We start from the raw sequence: 27,835 nt of genomic DNA, 5'->3' as shown, positions 1-27,835 counted from the left end.
ATCTGTTCTTTTCCTTAAGTCAGTAAACTGATATATTGTTATTCAAGTGTCATTGTTGTTTCTCTGAACTAACATGTCAGAACCCATAGTGTCAAGCGGGTTGGAGGTGCCTCAGGGTCAAGGGATTGTGGAGGAAATGAACATACTCAGCAGCCCCTGTGGGGGACGCGCTACATATATATATATATAATCTCTGTGCGCCAGTATCTCCTTCCTCCATTAGCAGAAACACAGGATCTCCATCTTCCCTACTAACAGAACGGCGATCTGCTCTGTTTACATTGGCAGACAACTGTTCTGCCTCTCTCAGGAATGATTGCTGGGTACCGACGGACACCGTGTCCGCCGGATCCGCTGATTGGCTCCCGGGCACCAACGGCATGTGTGCACGCCCCAGACCCGGAGAAGCAGATGACGGACAGGTAGGTGATTTTGCGCAGAATAGCTGCCCTACCGCAGTACATGTATGTGGGGCAGTCAAAGAAAAAAGTCTCCCTGATAAAGAGAGAGGTTAGGATTTGGTGGATTACATGCGGAACTCCTGGACCCAGCTGAGGACATTTAGGGCCTTATGCCCCATACACACGTGCAGATTATCTGCAGACTTATGTCTGCAGACTTACCTTTTCTGTGTAGTGCAAGGGCCTGCCGGATTGCATACAAATTGAAAGTGTTTAGGTTTGACCTCATATTATATGGTTTTGGTAAGTCTGCAGACAAAAGTCTGCAGATAATCTGCACGTGTGTATGGGGCATTAAGATTGAAGATGTGGTGGATGTCTCCTTTTGGTTTGGGAACTGTGGACAGAGAAGAACTCCTGGAACTCTTCTGGCCTTAGCTTAGTGAGATAGAGTTTGGAAGACTAATGTCATAGACAGGTTGCCAAAAAGTTTAGGGCTTTAGAAAAAGCCTCCAATGGCTGTCAATGTGGTGCCTTCTCCACTCTCCATCTCACTAATAAAACCCCAATGGATGACTCTCTATGAACTGATCACATTCCAATCACCGATCATCTAATCATTGGTAAAAAAGAAGACTCGGCACAGAATATTGTACGAAGAGTTTTTATTGGACAATATCAGAATAAGCGATTACCACACAGTAATGATATGAATAAAATAAAGCTTAAATCTTTTATAATAGAATTAACAAATGTGTCAAATGTATTAATAATCATACATTGGTTGGACCAATAAAAAGCCGGCTACTTCAATAAATCTAAAGGAGCAAAAAAATTAAGCAACCAATCATCAGGTATGCATTCTTGACCGTGATGCGATTGAGGACCCTATAATCAATGCAAGGTCTCAACTCACCCCCCTTCTAAGAAGGATCACCAGTGAAAGATAAATCCTGATTGGCTGCTGTGGGTTAATGCATGTTACAGTGATCTTTTTCCATCCAGTAGGTTAGATCTATATACATATTTATAAGTAGAACACAGAAAGAATGTATTGTCAGAATTGTTTGTCTGCTGCCCCATGTATTGTCATGAATGCCCACTTGTTGCCCCCATGTATTACCAACAGGTGCGCACACCGTGGTGAAGAAGCACGATATTACGTGTGAAACGCGTCCACCTTTCTGTATCCCGTATTGACTGTCTGCAATAAATATCATCGCTATAACCTGTTGGAGTGCCACCATTTTCATTGGTTTTATGCCCCATATATTGTCAGGATTGCCCACTTATTATCCCATGTATTGTGCGGATTGCCCACCTGTTGCCCCATGTTTTGTCTTAATTGCTCAGTTGTTGCCCCATGTATTGTCATGGTTTCCTGCTTGTTGTCTCATGTGGGGAGGGATCAGAAAAGGTAGACAGTTGAGTCATTATTTTACCACCCCCCTTAAGCTTAAATGGCAGCCGGATGGGGCAGTACACATGGCACTGCAATTTGCGGCTGCTGCAAACCTCACACCCCCCGGTCACATTGGGCAATGCTATTCAACTGAATGGGGTTGTGCCGCAACAGCCCCGATGCATACGGTTGCGGCGTACTGGCGTGGGCTTTTACAGGGTTAGCATAAGGGCTCCCAGCTGCCTGCCAACCCCACAGCGGGTCAGAGGGCGATGCGGGTGTAAACCAACCCCGAGTGGACTGTGGTGGTTTCACATTTGTTTATGGACTAAACAGTTCCACCCGTTACAATCCAGCGTCCATTTCCCGTAGTACCAGCAGGGGGTGCACTCTGATGTTTCATTATATTTCCTTTATTTTTAAACATTTCCCGCACTCTGAACATGAAATAGGACGCTCGCCCATATGAACTTTCTGGTTTCTAAGAAATAAACCTTTGTTTGGAAAACATTTCCCGCACTCGTAACATTAAAAAGGGCGCTCACCTGTGTGTAAGTAGGTGTTTTTTCTTACTTAAACATTTCCCACACTCTGCACAAGATTAGAGACCCTCGCCTGTATGAACTTTCCAGTGTCTAACAAGTAAACATTTGAACGCAAAACATTTCCCGCACTCTGAACATGAATAGGGACGCTCCCCTGTGTGTATTCTCTGATGCCCAAGAAGGCTTCCTTTATCCTTAAAACATTTCCCGCACTCTGAACATGAATACGGACGCTCCCATGTGTGTATTCTCTGATGGCTAAGAAGGTTTCTTTTATTTTTAAAACATTTCCCACACTCTGAACATGAATAGGGACGCTCATCTGTGTGTATTCTCTGATGGCTAAGAAGGGTTCCTTTTTGATTGAAACATTTCCCGCACTCTGAACATGAATAGGGACGCTCCCCTGTGTGTATTCTCTGATGCCCAAGAAGGATTCCTTTTTCCCTAAAACATTTCCCGCACTCTGAACATGAATACGGACGCTCCCCTGTGTGTATTCTCTGATGGCTAAGAAGGTTTCTTTTATTTTTAAAACATTTCCCGCACTCTGAACACGAATAGGGACACTCACCTGTGTGTATTCTCTGATGGCTAAGAAGTTGTCCTTTTTGATTGAAACATTTCCCGCACTCTGAACATGAATAGGGACACTGACCTGTATGTATTCTCTGATGGCTAAGAAGGTTTCTTTTATTTTTAAAACATTTCCCGCACTCTGAACATGAATAGGGACGCTCATCTGTGTGTATTCTCTGATGGCTAAGAAGGGTTCCTTTTTGATTGAAACATTTCCCGCACTCTGAACATGAATAGGGACGCTCCCCTGTGTGTATTCTCTGATGGCTAAGAAGGCTTACTTTATGATTAAAACTTTTCCCGCACCCTGAACATGAATAGGGAAGCTCACCTGTGTGTATTCTCTGATGGCGAAGAAGGTTTCCTTTACAATTAAAACTTTTCCCGCACTCTGAACATGAATAGGGAAGCTCACCTGTGTGTATTCTCTGATGGCTAAGAAGGTTTCTTTTACGATTAAAACATTTCCCGCACTCTGAACATGAATAGGGACGCTCACCTGTGTGTATTCTCTGATGGCTAAGAAGGCTTCCTTTATTATTAAAACATTTCCCGCACTCTGAACATGAATAGGGACGCTCACCTGTGTGTATCCTCTGATGGCTAAGAAGGTTTCCTTTATTATTAAAACATTTCCCGCACTCTGAACATGAATAGGGATGCTCACCTGTGTGTATCCTCTGATGGCTAAGAAGGTGTCCTTTTTGACTGAAACATTTCCCGCACTCTGAACATGAATAGGGACACTCACCTGTGTGTATTCTCTGATGGCTAATAAGGCTTTTTTTGTGTTTAAAACATTTCCCGCACTCTGAACATGAATAGGGACGCTCCCCTGTGTGTATTCTCTGGTGCTTATGAATGTTTCCCTTTTGACTAAAACATTTCCCACACTCTGAACATGAATAGGGACGCTCCCCTGTGTGTATTTTGTGATGGCTGAGAAGGTTTTTTTTGTGTTTAAAACATTTCCCGCACTCTGAACATGAGAATGAATTCTCTCCTGTATGGTATAAAGAAGATTCCCTGAGATGAGATGGTTTCCCGCACCCGTCGGCACTGTCAGATATTAGAGGACTATGTGAAGTATCAGGAGATTCCAATGATCTCCTCCAATGGTGAGGTCTGTCATGTATATTATGAGGAACGGGATTTACTTCTGGAGAAGATGCCATGTCATTATCTTCTGTAGTCACATCTTCCTCCGATGTCCTTCTATTCCCACCACAGAGTCCGTCTGTCAGAAGACAAGAAAAATTACCAAGAGTTTTCCACACTCATATACACTGCTCAACACTTTATAATCAGAGTATAGCATCAAGTCAGGGAAACTCCTGCTGGGATATTCATCTGGTCAGTGAAGTAGCAGAGGGGGTTGTTACCAACAGGTGCACTAGATGGGCAACAATGAGACGACCTCCAAAACAGGAATGGTTTTACAGGTGGAGGCCACTGACATTTTCCCTACTCATCTTTTCTGACTGTTTTTTTCTTTTAAATCAGAAAAAGTTTTATTATAAAGAAAGAAAAGTCCATTCCATTCGGTACACAATATTTCCGCTTTGTACAGTCATAGACACAGCGATCGTAACCTTCATATATAGTCACTCCTGCATGTTTCCATTCACCACCTCCACTGACTCCACCCACTCCCCCAACATCTCACTGACTCCACCCACTCCCCCAACATCTCACTGACTCCACCCACTCCCCCAACATCTCACTGACTCCACCCACTCCCCCAACATCTCCTTGGCCTGCGCCTTATCCTGTTCCCTCCTGGTTATTCATTCCTAGGACTCAGCTTTTTTTTTAATTATTTTTATTGATTTTTAAACATAGAAGTAAAAATAACACAAAAAATCAGACAAGAAACAAACAAGGCAACTAAAACAACTCCCCACCCCCCCCCCCCCAACCTCAGTGCAATGCTCATGTACTACAATACTTATAGGAAAATGGAAAAGGAGAACCTCCCAGGAGAACCTCAACGCGGCAGTGTATCCCCCACACAGACTCTCACCCAGGTCCATACCCCAACCTCCCCCGCCCTCTCACCACTGCTTGTCGTCTGCTAGGCATAGACTTCATTTGTTACCTCCCTAAGTATCAGGGGACCTCAACTCACCCCTCTAAGGTGACCATCACCTTCACCGGTGGCGGACCACAATCACCTCCGAGAAGAGTAGATGGCCTCTCAGTCCAACCCTGCCATATAACGCATCCTCTATTCAGGTATGTGGCTTTGTAAAATGCATCGTGTTCACTGGTGACTTCCAATACTCCACCGATGGCACTTCGGTCTTCCCCCAATGCAGAAGAATAGCCTTGCCCGCATAGAACAGAGTAACCGATAATAAAATTAAGTGCCATCTTCTCCACCAAACCCAGCAATCACACTGTCAGCGTCAAAGGTGCCCTCAATGTGGTCCTAGGACTAATCTTTGAAGTGTTAATTCTCGTAGACCAAGGCCAGGGGTATCCAACCACATGTCCCACAACTTTTCAAATTCACCCGGACATCCACGTCTTTTAAAGATGTAGCACCCTCCTAGTCAAGTGCTAGAAAGGGAGTATAGTTTTGGCTCTGTCTGCCTATCAGAGGAGCAGCAGGTAAATTCTATATTGCACTCTGCTTATCAGGGAGCAGGATCTGTAAGTTAGGGCTGCTCAGTGTGCCCAGTGTGTGATTCATCTGGTCTAAGGGAGTGTCCCCAGCTGATCCAATGGGGAGGCACATTGGATGCTCAAGGAAACCTGGCCAATGACACACAGGCTTTTGGTACTGTCCCAGGGATTGGCATAGACTGGTTGTCTCGGTGCATTATGGGGCAGGGTATAAAAAGCCAGGGGACATGAGGTAGAGGTCTTTTGGCGGGAAGAAAAGTCCCAGAAGGAGGGTGGTGGCTGCCTCCTCTTCTGCAGCAGTGGGTGATGGTCACAGGCAGTCAGCCTGGTAAGAGGCTTGGTGTGATGAGGCTGTGTGGGACTTACTTTATATCCTGAAACCCCACCGCAACCAATCAAAGCAAGAGTTATGGAAAACCTTCCAATCTGTGAAGGCTAATTGGAACTTTGGGCAGGCCATCTATATAGACGGAGTGGAGGTCCACCGCCCAGATGGATTTGGCCAGGCTTAGTCGATCCGTGTAAGAGACTCAGAGGGGAAAGTTGCCTCATCCTGACTAGGGATGATCGAACTTTTGAAAAGTTTGGTTCGACCAGAACACCCGAGTTTTCCGAAAGTTCGGTTCGGATTCCAGAACCCCATTGAAATCAATGGGACCCGAACTTCTGGAATCAAAAAACACAATTTTGAAGCCCTGAAACCCAATAAATGCCCCTAAAAAGTGCCTAGGGTTCTCGGTCATGCCCCAGGGACTATGAATCAGGCAAAAAAAAAGTTCTTCAAAATTGTAGTTTTTGATAGAGAGCCAATTATTAAAAAAATTATTGAAAAAAAAATTAGATTTCTTTGGATTAGTGTCGGGGGGGGGGGGGTGTCTAAAAAGTGTACCTGTGAAGTTTCAGCTCTGTAGCATGTCCAGAACAAGAAACAAACAGATAATTTTTCTTAGAATTTAAGTAGCGCAGGGATGGTGTTACCCTCCTTTTACACCTGGGCGTTTTTGTTTCAGGCGTTTTTTTCTTACTTCTGTATAGGGGTATATATATATATATATATATATATGTGTGTATGTATGTGTGTGTGTTTGTGTGTGTGTGTGTGTACAGTATATGCATATACATATATATATATATATATATATATATATATATATATATATATATATATACACACACACACACATGGCAGAGTTCGGTCACCCTGACATGGCAGAGTCAGATCACATTAAACTACACTATGGTCACCCTGACATGGCAGAGTTCGGTCACTCTTACATGGCAGAGTCAGATCACATTAAACTACACTACGGTCAGCCTGACATGGCAGAGTCAGGTCACCCTAAACTACACTACGGTCGCCCTGACACTTTTACTATCCCTACAAAAACTAGATTTTTGAATCTAACTATAGTGGTATATAGTACCCTAACTACACTGCATATCCCTTTCCTCACACTAATAATTGCAAAATGACACTGGAGCTTTACAAGCAGCAGGAGTAACAGAAATGCTTCCACTCTATTCCACAGCCTCTGTATTACAGTGCTAGTGGTTTGGCGGGCTATGTTATATACTGGGGGGCGTATTCATTCATGATTGGCCTCTGGACCCCCTAGTCACTCCAATTGGCTTTTACTGATGTTTCTGGGCCAATCACAGGCTTTTAAAGCCCAGTTCCTGTCCCATTGCATTTTGGGCGGTTCTGGTGGCCAAATTCCGAACTTTTACCGCAAAAAGTTCGGAATTTGGCCGAATTTCGAACAGCCAATGTTCGGGTCGAACCTATGGTCGACCGGAAATGTTCGATTATCCCTAATCCTGACTACTGTTGCTAAAGGACACAGGATGCTGAGTTTAGTGAGGCTGGCTAGCCTGAGTTTGCTTACTTGCTTACAGAAGAAGAATGGCTGGAGAGCCCGAATGTAAAGTGTACAGTGATGTTTCAAGTTTCATCTTTGTTGCTAGGGCCCAAGCCCTATTTCCAATACCCCTTTCCCTTCTATCCTAGCAAAAGGGATTGGGAAATCTACAATTACCACTGCTGAGTGGTTCCACTAAAGAGGGCCAACCCTCCAACTTTAAAGAAGAAGAGACCCTTGCTAAAGGAGGACTCTAGTGATACTGTAATTGTGCTAAAAAGGAGATCCTTTGGGCCATCGGGCCAGGATCATGTACCACCTCAAGTTAAAAGGAGTATACTCTTTTGGACTTTGCTGGTCGATCCCCATATGTGGCGTCCTTCCCGTTTGCTGCCGTACAGTTGGCCCATACTGCCAGTTCTTTAGCGTTCATTTTCTCCTGGGACTTCAGGTGTTCACACTGGCTTGGAGACATAGGGGGGCCTATATATACTTCACACCACGGCAAAACCCAGTATACTGGTCATATCTGACCTATTGGGACATATAAAATCATGATGTGGATCCACAATTGCGGTGAAAGAGCTTGTTTTTAACTACCCTACAGGCTTTACATTATACTGCAGGAATAACCATAACACTTCCAAATATGAACCGCCCCTGAAGAAGGAAAGTGATTTTCTGAAATATATTGGGCACAGGTTCCTGTCATCCACATGGTTATGTTTGTATTCTTGCTGGTTGTATACTGCCTGTAATCTTCTTACCGTTTACATTTATATGTTTTTCACTTTAAAATAAATGATATAATTTTTGCATACATCTTTGAATCGCCCACGTTTGTGTGCCTAAAAAATCCCAAACTCAGGGGAATTTCCTGTGTAGATCTGTACTTACAGAGGAGGATGTCTCCATACTTAGCCGTGGCCTCACTTTCGCCCCATCTACTAAACCCAATCCGTTTCAGTTATTCAAGGACCTTAATAAGTTTATAAGGAATCTCACTTTAAAAAGGCACTTTTCCATTCAGTCATCTAAAAATAAGAATAAAAATGATGACAACCTAGAAACTATGGAAAGTCAGGACAATTGTCAAAAACCTGTCAATAGTGACAAAGACGTTGCACTTGCCATGTTAGAAGAACTCTATATAGAGGGTTTCGACATCATGGGATCTTGAAGACATGTCTGGAGACGAAGTAGTCACCTTTACTCAACATCTCATGAGTTCTCCTCCCATCAAACACACACATCTCAAACCTAAATCAGTGTTTTACCCTACTCATTCTAAAGGCCCGTGCATGGAAACATTCTATCGAATTGTCTATTCAGATTTTTTGGAAATGTGTAACAATGCACATAAAACTAGCAAACATAGTTACAATCTCACTTCAGCTGAAAATAAAGCCCTAAAAAATCTCATGTCCAACCCCCATATTATCATCAAGTCTGCAGATAAAGGAGGGAGTATTGTAGTCCAGGACAAATTAGATTACATTAGAGGCCAAGAGGTTATTGGCTGACGAGAAAACTTATGTGAAACCTAAGAATGATCCACTACCAGAGTTCACTAGGGAAGCCACAGCCATTGCCCACATGGCACACAAAAATAACATTATCTCTAAGTCTGATATGTCATTCATTATTAGAGTATTTTCAAATACCTTATTTTTACCACCTCCCTAAAGTGCATAAGTGCATCTCTAATCCTCCTGGTAGACCCATTGTGGCTGCCATGGAAAGTGTTACAAGTGGCTTCTCGCAATATGTGGACGTATTTTTGCAACCTATAGTACAGAGCCTACCTTCGTATATTAGAGATGGCATCCATCTATTAGAATCACTTACCCCCTATTCGTGGGATCCCTCATACCTCTGGGTATCCTTGGATGTACAATCCTTATACACATCCATACCACATGAAGTTGGTATGAGAGCAATAGAATTTTACCTGGGTAAAGATCCTTTTATCAACCCCCGACAGGCAGACTTTATTACGGAGGCTACATATTTTTGTCTAACCCATAATTATTTTATGTTTAATGAGGAATATTATCTACAAACCAACGGTACAGCTATGGGGGCCAATTTTGCCCCATCGTACGCAAATCTTATGATGGGGCATTGGGAAACCCGTTATATTTGGAATAATAATCCCTTTACTCCGCATATAGTTTTCTTTGGCCGTTACATCGACGACATCCTTATCATTTGGGATGGGGATGCCTCTGTGGTCGATGAGTTCATAACCCATTGTAACAACAATGATATGGGCCTTTGCTTTACTTCTGTAGTGGATAAGGATCATCTAGCCTTCCTGGATCTGGACTTATACCATGAGAACCAGCTCTTGTTAGCAAAGAGTTATACCAAACCCACAGCTGGAAATTCTTTGCTACATTATAAAAGTTGCCACCATCCACGTTGGTTAAACAACATACCAAAAAGTCAATTCTGTAGACTAAGACATAATTGTAAAAAACTTTCCGATTATGAAGAACAAGGAAAAGCCTTAAAGAGAAAATTTGCAGATAAAGGTTATCCCCCAGACCTTGTCGAACAGTCATATTCTCAGTACATTGTGCCAGAACAAACTATGGGTAGGAAGTTTAGGGATAATGACAACAACTCACAAATGAGATTCACAACACAATTCCACAACCTCCATCGTCAGATGGAACAAGTGATGGGAAAGCATTGGCCCTTATTACTTCAGGATCCACACCTCAAAACACAGGTACCTAATAAACCCAAATTCTCATATCGCAAAGCATCGAACATCAAAGCTAAACTTGCCCCCAGTAAATTAAAAACGAAAAAATACCAGTCGCCATCTCTTTCCTTTTTCAATATGGTTGGAATGTACCAATGCCGCAAGCCATTATGCCTGACATGTCAATATTTCACACATGGAAAAAAGGATTTCATGGTTAAAAGGGACCACGTATGGAATCAAGGAGTTCCATACCTGTTCCTCTGACTTCGTGGTCTATTGTGTCTATGTCTATAATGTAGTGTCCTACATTATGTAGGCAGAACTATACGTGCTCTGCGAGCCCGTTTTGGCCAACACAGGCGGTATATACAGGAGGGCAAAGACATACATAGTGTCCCTAGACACTTTTCACATCATCATGCCAAATCCACGGATGGCCTTTGTGTATGGGTGATTGAATAGATTCCAAGGAGTTTCTCTGCGGCTGAGAGGTTCAAGCGGCTTTCATCAATTTCACTGATACATTAATTCCATTGATAATGTTCTATTTTTAACTTTTTTCCTTTAGATTTCATTTATTTATTTTATATTTTACTTTTTATTTAATGTTATCTTTATTTTATTTATTTATTTATTTGTTTCCCAAATCCTTTGGGGACTGTGTTTTTTGTTTTTTATTTATTTATATATACATATATACATATATATATATATATATTTTTTTTAATTTCACTCTTCACTCTTTATTAGTTATTACTCTTTTTCTTTCTGATTGGTTATCCATTCATATTTGTGTACTTTTTATATGTGCTTTTTATATGTGCGATTTTATCATAAACACACATTATACTTGTGTGATTTTAATAATGAAATTAATTCCCGTTCCCCATCTTCCATGTATCTTTCATAATGATTGTTTTCATTCTTAATGTTTACTATGCACTATGAATAGTTTTTAATGTTTAGCACTGGCATCTGAATTTTTAGTGAGTGTAGAATGCTCCGCCCCCCCCCCCCCCCATTGTGACTAGCACAGCTAGCCTATATATGACCGCATCCTGTTCCGCATCGTCTGAAGAAGGAGCGTAGTGCGCATGCTCCGAAACGCGTTACGTCATTGATAGTGGACGAGCGGCTTACCGCCGTCCTTGGCTCGATCCGGTTCCCCCATTGGACTTCCCTGAAGTTACATCATCTCCCGGCTGCTGGTTCGGCCGGATGCGGAAGTACAACGTTATAGAAGGGATCTATGAGCCTTATGGAGAAGCCTGTGCCCTTGCTTAATGTAAGTGTGACATGTATGCTGTGCAATAAACCGTGATTGTTTTACTGAGTGGCGCCTGTCTTCCATTTTTGTATGTGCCAGTGGGATTTTTGGCTTCTGCCTGCCTACAGCGCTGCCTTCCGTGACAACACTGGAATCTTGCACCATCTGGAAGTCTCCTCCTTTTCACTTTCATCCCAGTGCGGGCCCCATCCAGTCGGCACAAGCGCCCAACACATCCTCTTTTGCTTCTAGTCAAGCCTACTGGAAGTGATATCTGCCAGGATGTGTAGCTAGGGATCTTGGGTGAGAAGGTCACCTCTGAGGAGAGGGCATTCTCACTATATTAGGTAGAATGTTGTTAATATGCAAATGTTGGAAGTGCTAACCTTTAATTCTTCCTTTGCAGGCTTGCACGGGATGTCCGGGTCTGGCAAGGCCCTCCATTTTTGAAAAGTGAATGTTATAGTTAGCTAGTTAGTCAGGTTGACATGTTACCCACTCAAGCAGAGTTTTGTTTGGTGGGGGGTGCATTAAGTTGTTTTGTGAATATTTGTGCAGAATATCTATATTCTTCTACATAATTTATTATATGTACATTTGTTATTTCCCTTCCCCCCCCCTTTTCCAGGTTTGTGGGATACTCCATTTATTTTTGTAGAAAATTTTTGTAGGGGGCGGCTACCCCAGAGCCAGTGAGGACATGGCTTGTTTGGTGGGGGGTGGATGTAGCACCCTCCTAGTCAGGTGTTAGAGATTGAGTATAGTTTTGGCTCTGTCTGCCTATCAGAGGAGCAGCAGGTAAATTCTATATTGCACTCTGCTTATCAGGGAGCAGGATCTGTGAGTTAGGTCTGCTCAGTGTGCCCAGTGTGTGATTCATCTGGTCTAAGGGAGTGTCCCCAGCTGATCCAATGGGGAGGCACACTGGATGCTGGAGGAAACCTGGCCAATGACACACAGGCTTTTGATACAGTCCCAAGGATTGGCACAGATGGGTTGTCTCAGTGAATTGTGGGGCAGGGTATAAAAAGCCAGGGGCACATGAGGTAGAGGTCTTTTGGCGGGAAGCAAAGTCCCAGAAGGAGGGTGGCGGCTGCCTCCTCTTCTGCAGCAGTGGGTGATGGTCACAGGCAGTCAGCCTGGTGAACCAGTGGAGAGGAGCTGAACCCAGAGGTCTAGGAGAGCTGACTGGAGGAGTTGGGGCACTACGAGAATCTGGAAAAACTGTATCGTGAGTACAGAGGATCTTGCCCAGGGGTCTGAACAGGAAGGGAACCATCTGGAGTTTATAGTCAGTGGACCGGTGTCAGCTAGTACAGAGAAAGGGGGTACTGGGGATTACCTTGAAGAGAAACATCACTAGGAACACTTACCTCAGCTTCATTCAAGTGGTAGGATTAAGTAGCGGCCTTGCAGCATTCTCATACTAGAAGTCCTATGAATTGTGAATAGTTCAACAGTTGGAGAATCCCACTCATCCCTTCTCCTATCCCAATATAAGATAAAACCACAAAAACATCTTCCCCTAGACTGATCATTGACTGAGCCAAGAACATAAAGTGTTAAGATTTCTGCACGTTCTGCAAGCAGTTGCTATGGGTAACCCAAGGGAATCCTTGAAGAGTGAAAATTCAGCAATCCTCTAGGGGGCAGTGCTACACCTTATATACCATTCTTCATTTCTTTCATTTTCTTATTCAAGAAGGCTGCCGGGCCGGGGGGAATCAGGGGCCCGTCCCTTGGCTCTTTCCAACCACAACCCCACATAGGCGCACACTCATTCATCCGGCTCCTTGCTGGTGTACGTCTTAGCATTTTTTTAACCATCTCTGAGTAAATTTAGGCCTCTCTCTGTGGGATTGCCCCCTTCTCTTTCACTCTCTCATATTCTTTGCTTGCCTGACTTTCCTTTCTTCCTCTCTCATACCATCTTTGCCTCCCCTCTTTATCTCCATTCTCTTCATACCCCCCCCCCTCCCCCTACTACTTAGGGCAACACCATGCTAAACTGGATCTCCCAGATCTACTCTGCCCCTGTCGCCCAGGTCAAGGTGAACGGTATCTTATCGGACTACTTCACAATTACGAGTGGGACAAGACAGGGGTGCCCCCTGTCACCCTTACTCTTCGCATTATCACTAGAAACCTTTTTATGTAGAATACGCCTCCACCGGGATATCTCAGGCATGACTGCTGGGGTGACCTAGCAGAAAATATCAGCGTATCCAGACGACATGTTATTTTCCCTCATAAATCCCATAATCTCTCTACCGAATCTTCTTCACGAGTTTGAGGCATATGGCACTCTGTCCAATCTAACTATAAACTTTACTAAATCTGAAGCTATGGGAGTAGGCTTATCAAACCCCCTCCTCCACCAACTGCGATTTAATTTTAGGCTAAAATGGACGAACTCAGCGCTGAAATACCTGGGCACTCTCATACCACCCAAACTTTCACCCATCTTCACGCTCAACTTTCTCCCCTCCTAAACAAAGTCCGCATTCTATAAGATAAATCGAAATCTGGTCTCCATTCATGGTTTGGAAGATGCAACATTATTAAAATGTGCATACTCCCTAAGTTCCTATACCTCTTTCAAGCACTTCCGATATTCATCCCTTCACATTACTTTAAACAAGATGACACCCTACTAGTGGATTTTATCTGGGCACATAAGCGACCTAGGCTATGTAGGAGACTGCTCTTGCTTCCTAAACGACTAGGTGGACTGGCAGTTCCGGACTTATGCAAGTACTATCAGGCTACACAATTGGGGAGACTCAGACTGGTGTCGTCATGGTGAAGCAAAGCTTTGGCCCAGACTAGAACAGGCCCAATGCGACATACCCCTCCATAGAGCTCCATCGTGCCACCATTCACTACCAGACTCCATAAGACGCCATCCCCTCATAGGTCACACGATAAGAACCTGCTCTAAATTATTCACACAACTTTCACTTTCCCCGACGCACTCGCCACTGACACCCATACTGGGGAATCCCCAGTTTACCCCGGGCTACCAAGATAAAACATTCAGGACCTTGATGGAGTCAGGCTATTTCCAAGCCTCCCATTTTTCAACATCATCTAGTTGGCCTGCACTCATCAGGACCCTACTGTCTAGATTTCTGGAGGGCATCACAACTCCATAATTTCTTAAACTCATTGCCACCTCCCAGTGAACGCAACACACAACTTACACCCTTCAAAGAACATTTCTCTCAAGACAGAATACTGACACAGGTATTATCCACGACCTATGTATTACTGATCACACCCCAGGGGACTTACCAACCCCCATTCTTAGCTAAGAGGCAACGGGATTTAGACTGTAACTTTAACCCAGACCAACAAAATCACATCATTCCATTTACATTTACATCATCCATCTGCATGTAAATACAACAAACCAACTTCAAACTCCTAACAAGGTGGCACCGCACGCCGTCAAGGTTGAGCAGGTTATTCGCTACACTCACTGATCAGTGCTGGAGATGCCAGGAAGGGCCGGGGGACACTCCTACATGATTTTTGGTTGTGTCCTAAACTAGCTGAGTTCTGGAAGACAGTACGTGAAATGTCTCAGAGGTTTATAAACCGACCGCTCCCCAATGACCCTGCTCTCTTCCTTCACCATGCCTTTAACATCCCGGCCCAGACCTATAAAAATTCTGTCATTCGTCACCTTCTAAATGCTGCTAAAATGTGCATCCCTCTTAAATGGAAAAACCCACAGACACTGACTGTTGGCACGTGGCTCAAAAAGGTCGAAGAAATAAATAGAATGGAAAACCTTGTTCTCTCGACACGTCCCCAACATGAACGATATACCAAAACCTGGGGTCAATGGAATATATTTGTCCTCTCTGATGAAGGCTGCTCTTTAATTAAGGGAGGCAATACTAAAGAGACCTCATGTTTAGTTTGGGGGAGCTCTAAAATATTGGTGGAAAGTATTGCTGATGTAGGGCCATAGCTTTACCAATGCTAACCCTCCTTAACCCCCCTCCCCCCCACTTCCACACCTCCTTACCCCCTCCCTCCCTTCCCCCCTCATCCCACCTACTTATCCTCTTCTGCCTCTCTCTAGGTTTCTTTTACTTCCCTCTCTCTTTCCACTACTTATTCACTTTACTCCTTCCATCTTCTTCTATACGTTATGCGAAACTGGAACAGATAACTCCGGGTACTTTCTAGTCCTGCATAACTCCTCCCATTAGAGGAATTGTAGAACACCTCTTATTCTACGACCGATGTAGATCTCCACCTTATGACTGAATTGTCTTCAATGTTGTAATACACTGTCTCAGCATATGTTCTATAAGGAATGTTACTGTTTATTACGCCTGGAATTTGTCTTTTATATAAATAAAAGAATTGAGAAAAAAAAAAAGAGATCTGACATGGATCAATGATACAACCTTACCCAACCAAACATCACTAAGTAATAATGCGACTGAAATGATGACAATTTAATTGTTTGGAATATGACGTTATATTGAGGAATGGAGATGGACCTTTCATATGGTGTACAGTATCTCCTCATTTGTTGGGAACAAGACATTAGACTCAGGCATGGGGCAGAAGACCCAAAACTCATAATGATTATCCGAGAGAAATACAGGAATACAGGACGGGGAACACAGCACAGGAAAGTGACCAGGGGATTACAGGCTGATATCACCCAGTCTTCGCCCTACTCTGGACCAATCAGTGAGCAGTATGGGTGGAGGAATGTATTTAGTGTTAATGACCCACCTGTGCTGATCTCTGTAGGAGTGTCCTCCTCTATAAATGTCCCCGTTATTCCATCCTCCTCCATAGACTGCTGATCATCCCTCACATACGTCTCTTCTTCTTCTGCTTTAACCTCAAATTCTATATCGATTGGATCTCCACTCTAAACCAAGAAAATGAGAGAAAATATCATCTGTAAAATATAAGCTTTATTATTGTGACATCACATAAAAATACACACATTGTCTCCATGAGTCTGTGTTTTATAATCTCTGTCTCACCAACCTTGTAACAGTGAGGGATGGTGTGACCTTCCTGTGTGGAATCCCGGGAATACAGAGGACGGTGACATCTCTCTGGTGGGTTCCTGGTATTAGGTGGCTCCATCATATCCTTGTGTCCTTCTGAAAACTCCTCCATCTCTCCATACTCCTCATCCTCCTCTTTATACTCTTCTTTAACATCAATATTATCATCCCTGAGGATTCCACTCTGAATATATAATAAAACATTCATTGTAGCAAACATGCTGTGTATAAATCAGAACTACCAATCATTGTCACTCATCTACCTGATGATGGTGGGGGATGGTGTGACCTTCCTGTGTGGAATCCCGGGAATACAGAGGACGGGGACATCTCTCTGGTGGGTTCCTGGTATTAGGTGGCTCCATCATATCCTTGTGTCCTTCTGAAAACTCCTCCATCACTCCATACTCCTCATCCTCCTCTTTATACTCTTCTTTAACATCAATATTATCATCCCCGAGGTTTCCACTCTGAATATATAATAAAACATTCATTGTAACAAACATGCTGTGTATAAACCAGAACTACCAACCATTGACAATAATCTACCTGATGATGGTGAGGGATGGTGTGACCTTCTTGTGTGGAATCCCGGGAATACAGAGGACGGGGACTTCTCTCTGGTGGGTTCCCATTACTGGATCCATCTGTAGGAAACACACACACTGACTGAATACATTGTTTCTATGTGTTTATCAGATGATGGGGGATCTAGGTGGATCCTCCGTACTGCTCTCTCCTTTACAATAAAGTCTCCTCTTACCCGGTGATGTGAGGGGCGGCTGATTCTCCATCATGACGTCCTTGTAGAGATCCTTGTGTCCTTCTAAATACTCCCACTCCTCCATGGAGAAATAGACAGTGACATCCTGACACCTTATAGGAACCTGACACACACAATGATACAGTCACCATCCAGACACATCCCTTGTCTGTTACTGGATAATGTCCCAGAATTCCCAGCACCGCTCACCTCTCCTCCATGATCTCTCTGGTGACTTCTAGAATCTTCTTTGTATTTCTCTATTCTATCAGGGAGGGAGGTGGAGGCAATGTGATGGTCATATGATCTCCAGACTTCACAGGAGGAAAGCTCTAGGTCTGAACACAAATAGTAAAATCAAATGAAATTCCCAGAATCCTCCTCACCTCACCATTCAGGTTCCCATTTGATTAAAGCCCCACCTCAGACTGAGGTATAATTTACCCACACAGGAACCCCACACTACGCAGGGTAAAAGCTTGTTGCAGGCATTCTGACATCATTACATACAACGCAGGACCAACAGTCCCACTTTGCTAATAAGTATGCCAAGGATCCGCCCACATCCTAAGAGAGGAGAAGAAAAAGCCAGATGGATGGACATTGGGGGAGGAGCTGTGAGGTCAGAGTGATATCATCAGACATATAGACTCAGGATGGAGGGACATTTGGAGGGGGAGATTTGAGGGGTCCTCTATATGAGGATCCTGTGCTAACCAAATCATTGTTCCCGGGTGCCTCCCACTTCTCCTAAACTGAAGAGTGAACTTTGACCTTTACCACACAGAAATCTGTCAGGAATCTGTGAAAGTAAGCCGTCATGTGATCAGGTGACGTGCGGAGGAATGGAGTGTAAATAGCAGACAATTTTCTCCAGAGCTCCTAATGGTGGGGATGGATTTTGCTGCATGCTGGAGCCAAGTTTCCACCCCCAGGGTCACTGCAGGTGTGGAGAAAAGCTGTGTAAGAGGATATGGAGGAGAGATGAGGAGGAGATCCAGGAATCAGGATAAAGGTCAGGACAAGCAACAGACGAGCGCATCCAAGAGATGAAGCCGGGGTCACTACTCAGAAAATCAATCCAAGGAAACAACAGGCAGGACGAGGAATAGCAAGAAGGAGCTCAGAGACAAATGAGAATATTGCTCAGCCAATGGGAGATTATCTCAGCATGACTTACATAATGAAGGAGATGAGGGGGAGGGGAGGTGACCATAGATACATGGAAATTCAGCTGGTTCAGCAGGGATCGCTCACATTTCCATCCATGTGTGGTCACTGCCGGATAAAAGTCACTCCATCAGCAGCTGCAGCCAATAGCTTCATCACTGATCTGTGTATTCTGAGAGTGGAGGAGCGCCCCCCATTGTCAGAATACAATAGTGCAGCAGGGGGATTCCCCCATCCCCCTCCAATGTATGGATGGGGAAATCTCTTCAGTTTTTTTTCACTCATCACTCTGGCTGAATGGTTAAACGGAACCATGTATGGCCAGCTTTATATAGCAAGATATATTATTCATCAACTGATCCCCCTAAAGGGGTTAATCTACGTTTATTACCTCCTCTGCCGCGCCAATTCCTGCATTGTCTTCTCTTTCCGTCCTACCAAATGGAATGTCCTGTCAGAATCTGACATCACTTCCTGTCTGTATTCCATAGAGACTTCCTGTCTGGGTAGAGGTGAGATCACCACCTTGTGGAGGTCAGAGGAACTGCAACCCTGAGAACCGTCTGGTAGTGTGAACACGGCCTTGTGCTGTGTGTGTATGTACTGTATATCCTTCCCCTTTCTCTCCTCCCTGAGTGTGTATGAAGAGGCGGAGCTCCTGCTGGAACAGCGGTCGGAGGAGGAAGCCGAGTCTAGGAGGGAGACTGACAGAAAGCGCAGCAGACTTGCAGGAGTGAGCGAGGAGGATCCAGTTCCTTTGCCATCGGAGGTGAGGAGAGTGTGAAGGATGTTTGTGACTCTGGTAGCTGAAAAGCTGGGAGTCATATTGCTCTGGTGAGTGGGGAAGCACTACTAAGGGGGCGCCCTCACCATCACGTGTGTAAGAGGTAGAAGAAGGCGTGGCTACACTACAGCTGGCACAGTTTGGAGCACGGAGAACTTTCACACCTTATCAACTTTTCATTCATTTGTGGACTTTTTTGGAGCAACAGAACTTCGTTGAAGTAGATGCAAAGTGGAAGCAGTAGACTTGCAGAGAACACTATATTGAGCAACAAATATTGTATGATTACATTAATTTGCACAGGTTATTACTTTATAGAAAATATAAGATAATGAAGTAGGTGTAAAGTGGAAGCAGTTGATCTGCAGGGAACAGCATCTTGAGCACAAAGCACTTTATGTTGTATATGAATTTGCACATGGATCAGTTTACTTCATTTATTGATAAACACCATAAGATGAATGAAGTAGGTGTAAATCTAGACCTAGGGAACACAAGGGAGGTGGAGTGGGAATCCTCCTATCCTCACAGAGCTCCTTCCAGGTTCTTCCCTCTCCTCCCTCTCATCATTTGAAGCTCACTGTATATGTCTATTTTCTCCAATCTCCTCTAGAATTGCTGTGATCTATCGGCCCGCTGGACCGGTATTAACTTTCCTTGATGACTTCTCTGCCTGGCTGCCCTACTTTCTCTCCTCTGAAATCCCCACAATCATTCTCAGCGACTTCAACATCCCTGTTACTACGAACACTTCTGCTACTTCCAAACTTCTCAGTCTAACCTCCTCATTTGGCCTGAAGAAATGGATACACAATGGATAGAGGCTTCTACTCACTCTGGTGACAACACCCTCAGCCTTGTATTCTCCCACCTATGCACTCCATGCATCCTCTCCAACAATCCTCTCCCTCCCTCTAAACACCACTAGGGATGGGCGAGCGGTTTGGGCCGAGGAGAACTTCACCAATCACCCGAATTTTCTGTGCGCTCGGTGTCTTCATTTTTTTTACTATTTACATCCCGCCGAGCGCACAGTCAATAGGTTGTTAAGAAGGGAGACCGGGAAGCCGGCCACTGCGTCCTTAACAACGAATGAGTTATGAGCTGTCAGTGGGCTTCCCCGCTTACAGCAGAATGTAAAAAACAAAAAATTGCCAGCAAGATAAAAATCGGCATGGGGTCCCCCAAAATCCATACCAGGCCCTTTGGGTCTGGCATGAATTTTAAGGGGAAATCCATGCCAAAATTTAAAACACAAAGGGCATGAGGTCCCCCCAAAATCTATACCTCACCCTTATCCGAGCATGCAGCCTGGCAGGCCAGGAATAGGGGGGGGGGGTGAGTGAGCGCCCCCCCCCCCCGAATCATACCAGGCCACATGCCCTCAACATTGGGGGTTATTTGGGGCAGGTTGGGCTCGCCCCTCCCCCCCAAAGCACCTTGTTCCTATGTTGATGGGGACAAGAGCCTATTCCCCACAAACTTGGCCTGTGGTTGTGCGGGTCTGCAGGCAGGGGACTAATCCGAATCATGAAGCCCCCTTTAACAAGGGGGCCCCCAGATCCTGCCCCTCTATGTGAATGAGTTTGGGGTACATTGTAAGAATTAATGAGGCTATGAGCATGTTTTTCACAATTCCTTTTAAAAAAATAAAAAACAATGTCCCCTGATGTAGATTAATCATCATTCACAACGCCCAGTGCACATCTGGACCCCTCCCAAAAAAAACACTCCACCCTCAAAGGGATGACAGTCTGGCAGTTCTTAAAAAGTTAAGGAACAGAGCCACCTGGTGACATCATCTGGTGGCCCGCCCCCTTGTATTGTAACTGACTGGTTGCATGCTGGATCGGTGACATCATAAGGGGCAGGGCCACCAGGTGGCTCTGCCCATTACCTATTTAAAAACTGTCACCCAGCGGAGCAGGCATTCGACAGTCAGCCTTTCTCGTGGGCGGAGAGTTTTTTTTTTCTTTTTTTGGGATGGCGGTGCATCAGTCATTGTGATTCATGATGGATCTGCATCAGAGGACATTGTTTTTTTATTTTATTTTTTTAATAAAGGAACTGTCAAAATCTGGCTTGTGTCTTTATTTTTGACACTTTTTTTGGTAAATGAGGGCCAGGATCTGGGGGCCCCCTTTTTCGAGCGGGCTTCCAGATTCCGATAAGCCCCCTGCAGACCCCCCCTGCCCCAAAGCACCCCCCATGTTGAGGGCATGTTGGCCTGGTATGGTTTGGGGGGCACTCGCTTGTCCTCACCCCTGTCCTGGCCTGCCAGGCTATGTGCTTGGATAAGGGTCTGGTGTGGATTTTGGGGGGGGGGGAAGGTACGCCATTAAAAAAAAAAAAAATTGGTGTGGGGTTTTCCCTCAAAATCTAAACCAGACCCTTATCCAAGCATGCAGCCTTTTTTGGGCCTGGTATGGATGGGGCCTGGTATAGACGGTGGGGACCCCGCACCGTTTATTTCCCCTTTTTTTTTTTTGCCAACAATAATTTTTTTACATTCAGCTGTCTGCGGGGAAGCCTGCTGACAGCTGATGACTCATTTGTTGGTAAGGACGCTGTGGCCGGCTTCCAGGCCTCACTTCTTAACAACCTATTGACTGTGCACTCGGCGGGATGTAAATCATAAAATAAATGGAAGAAACGCAGAGCACACAGAAAATTTGGGTGTTTGGCGAACACCTGAAGGGCCATTTCGGGCTGAAGTTATGCTCGGTCCAAACCACTCGCCCATCCCCAGTGATGTTTAGAGAGAGGGAGAGGATTGTTGGAGAGGTTGCATGGAGTGCATAGGTGGGAGAATACAAGGCTGAGGGTGTTGCCACCAGAGAGAGTAGAAGCCTCTATCCATTGTGTATCCATTGCTTCAGGCCAAATGAGGAGGTTAGACTAAAACATTTAGAAGTAACAGAAGTATTTGTAGTAACAGGGATGTTGAAGTCACCGAGAATGATTGTGGGGATTTCAAAGGGCCTGGTATGGACCGAGGGGGACCCCCCACATTGTTATTATTTTTATTTTTTATTTCCATTGCCGACAATGGCCAGGAAAATCAATTTAAATGTCATATTTTTTTTTCTTTATAAATGTCAGTTTTGCTGCAGCAGGTTCTATACACAGAACAGATACACCACTTTACAGGCAGACTTATGCCCCGTACACACGATCAGATTATCGAACGATCTGTCGTCCATTTTTTGTGGCATGCTAGTCTGATTTGGAAAGTGAAGAGGTTATTTTCATACGAATTTTCCCGTACGACAGAATTCTACTTCAGAAGTGATGTCATGTGTTGGATTGCTTTGTATGTGTTCTTTCTCTCTGAGCATGCCTAGTCTTGCTCTTAAGATTTTTTTCCGTCGAAATCTGCACTAATGAGACGAAAATCGGACGTTGTATTACGGACAACAAAAATTTTATAGCCTGCACATCAGGATTTTGTCAGCCGAAAATTCGGAGTTGGCTATTGAAAGCACCATACTAACAAACCCGAAAATCGGCAGATCGGTCGTCGGACGAATTTTCCCTTCAGATTTTCTTATCGTGTGGACGGGCCTTAAGGCTGGATACACACTATACAACTTTTGTTGTTAGATTTACCTTCAACTATGTAGTGTAAGGGCCTGCCTGACTGCATACAAATTTAAAATGTTTAGGTTTGACCCCATATTATATGGTTTTGGTAAATCTAAAGGAAAAAAAATCTAAAGAAAATTGTATAGTGTGTATCCAGTTTAAGGGGACCCCCAGGCACTATATTTAAAGGAATTCTTTTTTTTTTTTTTTCATTTTAAGCATTAATTAAAATCATTGCTCCTTCAAAAACGATATTTTGTAAAAAAAAAAAAAAAAAATGCATTGATTGTGTCAAACATGAAAAAATAATAAAGAAAAGAAAACAGGCACACAGAAATTTCTGGTGTTGGGAGAACACCCAAATGGACGATGTTCAAGCCAAACTTATGCCCGTCCTGAACCATTTGCCCATCCCTCCTCCCTGGTTATCTCTCGCCTCGACTACTGCAACTCCCTCCTCACTGGCTTACCTTTACATAGACTATCCCCCCTTCAGTCCCTCATGAATGCTCCTGCCAGACTCCTTCACCTTACAAACCGCTCAGCATCTGCTACCCCTCTCTGCCAATCCCTCCATTGGCAGCCACTTACCCAAAAAAAATTCAATTCACAATACTAACGGTAACTTAAAAGCCATCCACAACCCGGCTCAGGCTACACCACTAACCTGGTCTCAATATGCCAACCAAATCATCCTCTTTGATCTTCCCAATATCTTCTGCTTTCTAGTTCCCTTGTCACTGCCTCCCACCTCCAGGACTTCTCCCGAGTCTCTCCTATGGAACTCCCTACCCCAATCTGTCTGACTATCTATTACTTTATCCACCTTTAGGTGTTCCCTGAAAACTCATCTCTTCAGGTAAGCCTATTCTTCCCCCACCTAACAACTGTACTTTTATTTTCTCCATCCGCCCATCCCCCGCAGTTATTACCTTTTGTATCACTTGACCCTCCCTCCTAAATTGTAAGCTCTAAAGAGCAGGACCCTCCGATTCCTCCTGTACGGAATTTTATTGTAATTGTACTATTTGCCCTAACATTGTAGAGTCTGCACAAACTGTTGGCACTTTATAAAACCTGTATAATAATAATAATATATGAGTGCCTAGTCCGGCCTCTGTCAGCCAGGGTTCCTCCAAAGGTTCCTAGGGGCTCCTTGTCACTTCCTTGGGCTGTATATGGAAGTGTCACCTACCAGCCGTTTCTGGATACCCAAGCTTGTCATCATTGCACCAACACACACAATTTTTTTTTTTTTCGTTCAATATATTTTTTATTCTAACTTTAATTTTAACAAGAGTCCAAAAAAAAACATAAAATGGTAAAGGAAAAAATCCAATTGGTGAGGATGATCACATGTCTGGAATGTGGAGGCGGAGTCAGTAATACTTTGTGTACAATATAATACACAACATGTTACATTATTATACCAAAGTATTGTAGAAAAGATCACACCATAGAAAATGGGGGAAAGGAGAAAATAAACCCGGATATGAAGGTGACATTTGTGTACGAGGAACACCTTAACAATTACCATTATTTTATTCTCCAGGGCCTCTGCTTTCATATAATATATGTTTGGGGGTTTTATCCAATCTTCAGGCCCAAAATCTGCATTTTACCATGTGTGCAAAAATAACGCAAACACAGCTCTGGTATTTATGTCCTTCAATGTGTACTGTACTCATAAATACATGGGTGTGATCTCAGGGATTTGTATGACCCCTCCCCGACATAGGAAACTAAGCGGGTCCATGCAAAGAATATGTTGGGTGAGTGTAAAAAGCATGTGTCCAGCCGTGACAAATTCTGGCCGTATTCTAATAAACGCAGTGATTTCTATAATCGTTAGCTCCAACTAGTGGCCATAATGAGGTATTAGTTCCAAAATACCTCAATCAGGACAAATAGTTCAATACCGCATTATGGCCACTAGATGGACCCAATGATCATAGGAAATCACTGAATGAAATAAAATAAGACCAACATTTGTCATGGATGAATGAATGCTTGTCATATTTGTTCATGTATTTTATAAAAACTAAACATGTAAGTGAAGTGGTAACTATTGAGCCAATCACTTCATAAAACCACACATAATATCTCCCTTCAAAGGGAAAACAGAAATTATTTACAGAAAATCAAACAGCATAAATATTTTCCAACCAATAACCTCCACCCAGACAAGATATGTAGAAATATAAAGACAAGCGGTGTTACCTCTCTTGCTGCACTCCCCCAAGCCACCCAAACCTACACAGGAGCAAAGGAAAGAAGTTCTCACCTAGTTTATCTCCGAGTTCTCCTTCCCTTCTGTTGGAGGAAGGGAGAAGGATGGACTGAAGACAGAGAGACACGCTTCGGGGTCACCACTGGTAAGTAGAGCCTTGAAATGAAGGACATCAACTTCAGAATTTCTGTCTTGTCTGTGTAAAGTTTACTGATAAAGATATATGGGATCTCACAGCTTCTAGCTCTGTAACCGTCACACAGACAAGCAAGACATTCTGAAGGTGATTCCTTCATTTCACGGCTCTACTTACCACTCTACACCCCAAAATTTACTCAGCCAATGAAAAGCCAACACGGGACAACACTTCATCCATGTCTTTAGTGATTTCTGATCTCCTTATCAACTTTTTCTTACATAATGAAGATCAGCCATGGAGTATATCTGAGGTGTATATCAGGGTGTGCTTCTTCCCCACATGTCCACCAACATTCATATAGAAGACATTTCCCGCAGTCATATAGAAGACATTTCTCCTGGACTATACTGTGTGATGTCCTTTTCTTCTACTTTACAGTCTGGAGACAAAGTGAGACAATCCTCTGAGGTTTTCCTCATCTCCCGTCCATCTACTAAAAATGCTTCGTCCCCACATGTCCACCAACATTCATATAGAAGACATTTCCCGCACTCAAGGCACTAATACACCTCCAGGGCTGTGTGGGATCCCTCATGTACAGGAAGACAGGACTTCAGTGAGGTACAATTCCCTCACTCAGGATAGGAATATGGCTTCTCTCCTGTGTGCAATCTCTGATGTCTGTAAAGACTGTACTTCTGTGAAAAACATTTCCCGCACTCAGAACATGAATACGACTTCTCCCCCGTGTGAAATCTCTGATGCATGGAAAGATTTGACTTGCGTGAAAAACTTTTCCCACACTTAGGACAGGAATACGGCTTCTCACCAGTGTGCAATCTCTGATGTGTGAAAAGATTGGACTTGCTTGAAAAACATTTCCCACACTCAGAACAGGAATACGGCTTTTCCCCCGTGTGCAATACCTGATGTGTGGAAAGATGGGACTTATTTAAAAAACATTTCCCACACTCAGCACAGGAATATGGCTTCTCCCCCGTGTGAAATCTCTGATGATTGTTAAGACTAGACTTCTGTACAAAACATTTCCCACACTCAGGACAGGAATACGGCTTCTCACCAGTGTGCAATCTCTGATGTGTGGAAAGAGTGGACTTCAGTGCAAAACATTTCCTGCACTCAGAACAGGAGAATGGCTTTTCCCGCGTGTGCAATACCTGATGTGTGGAAAGATTGGACTTCTTTAAAAAACATTTGCCGCACTCAGAACAGGAATACAGCTTCTCCCCCGTGTGAAATCTCTGATGATTGTTAAGACTAGACTTCTGTACAAAACATTTCCCACACTCAGGACAGGAATACGGCTTCTCACCAGTGTGCAATCTCTGATGTGTGGAAAGATGGTACTTTGATGAAAAACATTTCCCGCACTCAGGACAGGAATACGGCTTCTCACCGGTGTGAGATCTTTTATGCACATTAAGCTTGCATTTAAAACGGAAACACTTCCCGCACTCAGTACAGGAGAACCTCTTATGTAAGGTAAGGAAGGCACTGTCCCTCACAGTCTGAGGTTCCTCAGGATAAGAGGAATACGATGGTCCGGCACCATCCCTCACAGTCTGAGGTTCCTCAGGATAAGAGGAATACGATGGTCTGGCACTGTCCCTCACAGTCTGAGGTTCTTCAGGATAAGAGGAATACGATGGTCTGTCACCGTCCCTCACAGTCTGAGGTTCCTCAGGATAAGAGTAATACGATGGTCCGGCACTGTCCCTCACGGTCTGAGGTTCCTCAGGATAAGAGGAACACGATGGTCCATCTACACTGTGTGGTGCCGCATGGACATTTGAGGTAGCCGGGTTTTCTCCTGGACTATACTGTGTGATGTCCTCATCTTTTACTTTACAGTCTGGAGACAAAGTGAGACAATCCTCTGAGGTTTTCCTCATCTCCCGTCCATCTACTAAAATATAAATACAAAGATTATTACTAGACAAGAGCAGATTGGTTCCCCTAAACCAGTACTCCGCCCACATCAGGCAGCTTTGTCTCTGAGGATCTTACAATTCCACCCTAAAAGTTACTAGTAAATGGTAGAGGGTCACTAGGTGTCCCAGGAGCCACACATCAAGTCAAGACCTGCTGTATGATAGTAAATGGCAGTCTCAGTCTGGACCTACGCTTGGTCACGCCTTGATGTGTGGGACACCTACTCACTATCTACCATTGCCTGTGCCTAGTAAATGGGTCCTCTGATCTCCTACCAGTTAATTTCTTTATTCATGGACCTTAGTCAGAGAGTGAGGAAACAACGAGAACTGTCTTTTATAGGAGTGACAGTGATGAGGGGATTATAGGACGAGTGTCCGCTCCCCCTCTATCATTCATTGCCATCTTCCCAACACAAGAAGTCCTGCACTTCCTTATTTAGTCCGTGATTTAGTCATGAATAACAGTGGGGCTGAGCCCCACCAGAGGTCAGAGAGTGAGGATGGGGGGAGAACAACCAAGATGAAGATTGGTTGTTGCTAAATACCACAATCATTAGGTTATTGACTCCTCCCTCATTATCACTTTCTGTTTAAGGTTCCAAAGTTTGAGGATGTTGTCCCATTATTATCAACATGTAAAAGTCTGTCCTCCAATCAAATCATCAATGACCAGTTGGTAGGATATGGGTGTAACATAAGAGAGTCCATATTATGTGTATATATAGCAGTGGATAGAGGGGAGAGAGCAGAAGTCAGGAGTATGT

At 44.0% G+C, this 27,835-nt stretch overlaps 4 protein-coding genes across 4 annotated transcripts in view; 2 read left to right on the top strand and 2 right to left on the bottom strand.

Moving 5' to 3' along the window:
• Positions 1-27,835, top strand: part of LOC309550245 (uncharacterized protein) — a gene marked incomplete at its 3' end in the record, with an annotated part of 2,091,994 nt that overhangs the window by 1,427,293 nt on the left and 636,866 nt on the right.
• The window catches only part of LOC309548848 (uncharacterized protein), a gene marked incomplete at its 3' end in the record, with an annotated part of 248,873 nt that overhangs the window by 5,840 nt on the left and 215,198 nt on the right, over positions 1-27,835 (bottom strand). The gene's annotated exons all lie outside the window — the stretch shown is intronic.
• The window catches only part of LOC309548840 (uncharacterized protein), a gene marked incomplete at its 3' end in the record, with an annotated part of 295,113 nt that overhangs the window by 78,289 nt on the left and 188,989 nt on the right, over positions 1-27,835 (top strand). The gene's annotated exons all lie outside the window — the stretch shown is intronic.
• On the bottom strand, positions 2,405-27,625 carry LOC309548849 (uncharacterized protein; the record flags this gene model as incomplete). The annotated part of the gene is made up of 3 exons (XM_082248784.1): positions 2,405-3,910; positions 25,806-26,294; positions 27,617-27,625. The coding sequence occupies 3 exons, from the start codon at positions 27,623-27,625 to the stop codon at positions 2,405-2,407; spliced, it is 2,004 nt and encodes a 667-aa protein (XP_082104910.1).

This window comes from Pelophylax lessonae (assembly GCF_965119305.1).
Source record: "Pelophylax lessonae genome assembly, chromosome: 3".
In the NCBI taxonomy this organism is placed as follows: Eukaryota; Metazoa; Chordata; class Amphibia; order Anura; family Ranidae; genus Pelophylax; species Pelophylax lessonae.
Note: the sequence above shows the minus strand (reverse complement) of the source record. Positions and strands in the feature narration are given on the sequence as shown.